General features: G+C 39.8%; 1 protein-coding gene across 1 annotated transcript; it reads right to left on the reverse strand.

Annotated features, from left to right (window-relative positions):
* Positions 1-2,998: 2,998 nt before the first annotated feature.
* Positions 2,999-5,259, reverse strand: LOC130050570 (uncharacterized). The gene is made up of 3 exons (XM_056150794.1): positions 4,428-5,259; positions 4,268-4,380; positions 2,999-4,114 (listed from the first exon to the last, which is right to left on the reverse strand). The coding sequence occupies exons 1-3, from the start codon at positions 5,257-5,259 to the stop codon at positions 2,999-3,001; spliced, it is 2,061 nt and encodes a 686-aa protein (XP_056006769.1).
* Between the last annotated feature and the right edge of the window lie 816 nt (positions 5,260-6,075).

A 6,075-nucleotide genomic window follows, 5' to 3' on the forward strand; every position in this document is an offset into this window, starting at 1 on the left:
TGTGGTGGCTTCTTAGCACCTCTTAGTTTGTGCTTGTTTCTGAGTACTATTTATCGTGTGCTGGTTTGTGAGTACTGTTTATTGTTGGTAGTTTCTGAGTGCTGTTTAATATTTGCTGATTTCTGAGTACTGTTTATAGTTTTTTGTTTTCTGAATACTGTTTATGGTGTGTTGGTTTTTGTGTACTATTTATTGTGTTCTGTGTTGTTTTCTGAGTACTGTGTATTTTATTTTGGTTTCTGAGTACTATCTAATGTGTGTTGGTTGCTGATTACTATTTATCGTGTGCTGGTTTCTGAGTACTTTTTATTGTTTGCTGGTTTCTGAGTACGGTTTATTGTGTGATGGCTTCTTAGTACGTCTGAGCTTGTGCTGGTTTCTGAGTACTATTTATGGTGTGCTGGTTTTTGAGTACTATTTATTGTGTTTTATGTGTTGTTTTCTGAGTACTAGTTATTGTATGCATGTTTCTGAATACTATTTATCGTGTGCTGGTTGTGAGTACTGTTTATTGTGTTGGTTTCTGAGTACTGTTTAATATGTGCTGATTTCTGAGTACTGTTTATAGCTTTTTGTTTTCTGAGTACTGTTGATTGTGTTTTTGTTTCTGAGTACTGTTTATTGTCTTTTCGTTTCTCAGTACTATTTAATGGGTGTTGGTTCCTGACTACTGCTTAATGTGTGCTGGTTTCTGAGTACTGTTTATTGTGTGCTGGCTTCTGGTGATGATGAATCATCCGACGTCTAAGTCCGTTCTACACATTACAACATGGGACATATTTCATTTCAAGACTTGACAGAAACGGAAACTGCTATTTTGTCTCATGTTCAACATCAAGCATTTACTGATGAACTATATACACTTGCAGATGAACATTCATATGTGAAACGAAGCAGTTGTATACAAAAATTTGACCCGGTTTTGGATAAAAACGATGGACTTTTGCATGTCGGTGGACGTCTTCACAGAGGCAGTATGCCAGCGGAAAGTAAATATCCAATAATACTACCAAGTAATCATCATGTTTCATCTTTGATTCTTAGACAGACTCATCACGACCTGAAACACAAGTGGCAGAAATCATACGCTAGCAGCTCTAAGAGAGAGGTATTGGCTTATTCATGCACCTTCAGCCATTCGGAAGCTTATATCTAAGTGCACTGTATGTCGTCGTCTAGACTCAAAGGTAGGAGAACAGAAGATGGCTAGTTTACCAGAGGATCGTTTGATTCCCAATGAACCTCCATTTACAAGAGTTGGTGTAGATTACTTTGGACCATTCGAAGTAAAGCAAAAGCGAAGTCATGTCAAGCGCTATGGAGTTATATTTACATGTTTAGCTTGTCGTGCTGTACAAATTGAAGTTGCAGCATCATTGACAACTGATTTTTTATATTAATGCAATGCGTCGTTTTATTGCACGCCGAGATCAAGTCATCAAAATGCAATCAGATAATGGGACCAACTTTGTGGGAGCTGAGCGTGAGCTGGCAACGACTGGAACCTATCTCAGATACAGGATTATATGCTTCAAAGAAATATTGACTGGCAGTTTAATCCACCCGCTGGATCTCATCATGGTGGTGTGTGTGAACGAGTCATCAGATGTAAAACTTATACGGTACCAATTTTGATGCACCAGATGCGCACTTCGACAAACAATGTCTCTCCAGTGATGCCCAAGCCGAAATTTTAGAAAATCGAAATAACAATATACTTGTAGGAGCTAAACGGAAAACTATAGTGCTAAAAACTGAAGCCAAATTCGTCCAAGAACAAGAGCTATGCATGAGGTAGATAATCCTTAATTTTGAATTGAATTTCTAAATTTTATCGCAGCAATTAAATATACATCCGTATTTTCAAGCTAGTAACGAAGTACTTAGCTACTGAGCTGTAGAGACCCTCAAGATCTATTAGAAAAGTGATGAATAGTGTCCTGAGAGAGCAAGTTTTGGATGACGAAGGGCTTCATACTCTAATGGACGCCCCATCACGAAATGTTCAGATCAGCCAGGAGACTTGGAAACTTTGACGCCAAACCACTTACTTCTGATGAAAACTAAACCAATTTTACCACAAGGCGTCTTTGTGAAGACCGATAATTACTGTAGAAGGTGCTGAAACAAATCCAGTATATGGCAAACCTCTTCTGGAATAGTTGGGTGCGGGAATATCTACCTTTACTTCAAGAGCGACAGAAATGGTGCGAAGTGAAGAGAAACATGAAAGTTGGTGACATTGTTCTGATAGTGGATTCCAGTGCTCCTAGAAATTCCTGGCCTATGGGAGTTGTTAAAGAAACTAGCCCGGATGGTGCAGGTTTTGTGCGTCAAGTGAAAGTTAAAACCCAAACAAACACTTCAATTCGTCCAATAGACAAATTGTGCCCCATTCTTGAAATGAATTAAAAAAAGAACATTATTAATAGAATTCGTTACATATATTCAATATTCGTGCATGTATTTGACATAGATACATTTTATTACTTATTCCGTTCGTTACGAAGTGATTGTATATATTTATATTTTCATTATTGTGCACTAGTTGTAATTGTGTCGCATTGCCCTCCACAATTAAGGGGCTGGGTTGTAGCAACCAATTTCGACATTTAAATTTTTGCGCCAATTTGTACACGTTATCTGCGTTTTACGTCATAGTTTTAAGGGCACATAAAATTATATTATTTTTGTGTATGCACGAGCTCGCCGGAAATAATGTGGGTATGTTCCTGTTTCGCTGGACATTGTACTGAACTACTGTTTCCTAGAGAAACTACTTCTTCGGTAAGACAATGATGAACATTACCACATTCCATACATTTGTTTGAAAACGTGTATTTATTTGAATTGATACAGTATATATAGTATGTTCTTCTTCTTCCTGTGTGGTACTTCACCACTTAAAGTGTATTTTCGTACCGTGTGGTGCAAGGACGTATCATGTGATTAAAATAAAAATTTACAAGTACATTTAAAAGTTTAAAATCCAGGTTGTCTATGGTCGGATACTGATGGACTGGATCTGGCACTTGAAGCTGTCTAAGGATGTTGCATTGACAGCCTCAGATGGTAAAGAGTTCCAAATCCTAATCCCATCTGGAAAAAACCCCGATTTCTGGTAAACTGTAGTCCTGACATACGGCACAAGGAAGATGATGTTGTTCCCTCTTGGAGAAATGGTTGGTATCAGGAGTGTAGATGGTATGTCAACCAGCTGATACACAATACGGTACATCATAATACTCCTGACCTGGGCTCTGCGCTCCTGTAGTAAGGGCCAGTTGAGTTGCTGGATCATACTGGAGACACTGCTGGTTGTCCTAAAATCATTCATTACCATTCTAGCAGCTCTCCTCTGTACCATATCAATCTTATTGATGTTTTCTGTCGTATGCGGGTCCCAGATAACACTTGCATATTCCAGCAAGGGACGGACTAATGCCTTATAGCATAGGGCTTTGGTCTCACGTGGGCATTGATGGATGTTACGTCGTAGAAAAGCTGATGTTGAGTTTGCTCTCTTGGTGATATGGTTGATGTGCTGAGTCAAACTCTTGTGGATATTAACCCCAAGGTACTTGGCAGAATCAACCACTTCAAGGGTGTGTCCATGGATGTTGTAGGGGTATTCTACACACTTCCTTTTGTTGGTGACATGCAGTACTTGACATTTCTTGGGGTGGAACTCCATTAACCAATTAACCTCCCATTGCTGTAGAGCTTCTAGGTCTTCTTGAAGCTTGAAGGCGTCCTTCTTCTTTCTGATATTCCTGTAGAAGACACAGTCATCTGCAAATAATCTTGCTGTTGATCCCTCTGAGACACAATCTGGTAGGTCATTAATAAACGACACGAACAGCAATGGTCCAAGCACACTACCCTGGGGGACTCCTGATTGTATTGGGGCTTTAGATGATGTAACGCCCTCCAGTAACACTTGTTGGGTCCGGCCTACAAGGAAGTCTTTGATCCATTGCAGATGATTGTGTCTAATCCCATAGTGGTCTAACTTATACAGAAGACGCTTGTGAGGAACTTTGTCGAAGGCCTTTGAAAAGTCTGTTAAGATGACGTCAGCTTGGCCTTTGGAGTGGATGTTAAAAGCTAAGTCCTGGATGGTAAGTATTAGCTGACTCTCACAAGAACGCCTCTTACGAAAACCATGCTAGGCATCATGGAGTATGTTGTTACCTTCCAAGTGTCGCATGATGTTACTGCATATAATATGCTCCAGCATCTTGTATGTCACAGATGTTAAACTGACCGGACGATAATTTTCCGCTTTATTCTTCTCCCCTTTTTGTAAATAGGTACCGCATGTCCTGTCTTCCACTCTACTGGAATAGATGCTTGGTTTAGAGATGCCTGGAAGAGTACCTGAAACAGTTAAGCAATCTCATCAGAAAACTCTTTCATTAACCTACAGGCAACTCCACCTGGACCAGTTGCTTTGTGGATCTGGAGGTTGGAGAGCAACTTTCTCAGACCTTCGAGTCCAATTGTTATGGACGGCATGTCCTCATAAGGGCTGCGACCTTTGTCTGGGATGGCATATGTTCGCTCGTCTTTGTTAAAGACCGATGAAAACTGTTTGTTAAGGATGTTGGCCTTCCTGCTACTGTCGGAGTGGGTCATTCCAGCAGAATCCTTCAGTGGTGCTACTCCTGTGGTATCAGATTTCATGACCTTAATAAAACTCCAGAATCTTTTAGGGTTTGATGTTGCATCTGGGCTGATCATGTTCTTTATGTATGTGTCATATGCTGCCTTACATGCTGATCTTGACTCCTTCTTCAAACGATGGTATCTCTGGATGTCCTTGTCATTCTTGGTTTTCCTCGCTTTCCACAAGCTGCGCTTCTTTTTCCGGTTGGCCCTCTTTACGCTTCGATTAACCCATGGTTGCGAGTATCTTGGTGACGACATCTTAGATGGGACGTGCTGGTCTTGTAAGCCAAGTAAACTTGTTTTGATATAGGCCCAGATATCTTCTACAGGGTTGGTGTTGTTAAACCCTGCCAGGAACTTGTTGGTCAGGATGCGACACTCCTCTTTCATGGTTTTCAGATCAGCCCTATTCCATAAATGGATTTTGTGCTGTACAGGCCTTGAACGTCTGACTGAGGCAGAGGATGTAACAAGTACAATATCATGGTCGCCAACACCTGGTGCTGGTGTGCATTTGTCTACCAGAGATGGCCTATTAGTCATGAAAAGATCCAGTGTGGCATTTAGACGTATTGGGAAGGCTACCATTTGCTCAAGTGCATAATGGTGAACACAGCTGAGAAATCGTTGGTTGATAGCGACAGAATTTGAATTTCCCTCTATTGACTGCGATGACCAGTTGATGTCGGGAAGATTTAGGTCTCCCCCTTACAGTATTGTGCAATATAATTCAGCGATAGTATAAAAATATATGACATACAGTAAGACCATGTATAGATATTATTTTTGCTCATAAGGCGCAAACTGGTTGCACTCAAACTTTTTGTAACTTCAGGGGCAATGACTCTGTTTTGTTGTGCACTACAGATGCTCTTTATATTTATTGTAATTTATATCAGAGTACTATTTGTTTGGTGCAGTCTGTGTTATAAACAGCAATTTTCTGTATTGAAATAAGTTTTTGGATAATTTGAATTATTATCATACATGATCCTATGTGTTGTCAGTGTCAATTCACTGTTTACAATTCTTGTTTTGTATCGTATGAAGTTGAGGAAGTCACATGATGTCAATCAATGACTTATAAAATTCCAGGCATACGCATAGACGAGTTATGTTTCTAGTCATTTTGGACAGTGGCAAGTACAATGGCAGAGTTGAAAAGATTGAGCAGATCGCATAGTTTGTCTGAAGTTTCTCCAGTCTTATATATTGTATATTTGTGCGATTAGATCACATGTTGTCGTAAGTGGCCTGTGATGCATATTTTCTGGATTTTTAAAAAAAACCAACAAATTTTAATATGATCATGGTATGAAGTTTGACATGTCCATCTTTATGAATTTGATAGGACCCTATAGAAGCAGTTTCCATTTCCATACACTTTCACGGCGGTATATAGAA

Source organism: Ostrea edulis, chromosome 9 (assembly GCF_947568905.1).
Source record: "Ostrea edulis chromosome 9, xbOstEdul1.1, whole genome shotgun sequence".
NCBI lineage: Eukaryota > Metazoa > Mollusca > Bivalvia > Ostreida > Ostreidae > Ostrea > Ostrea edulis.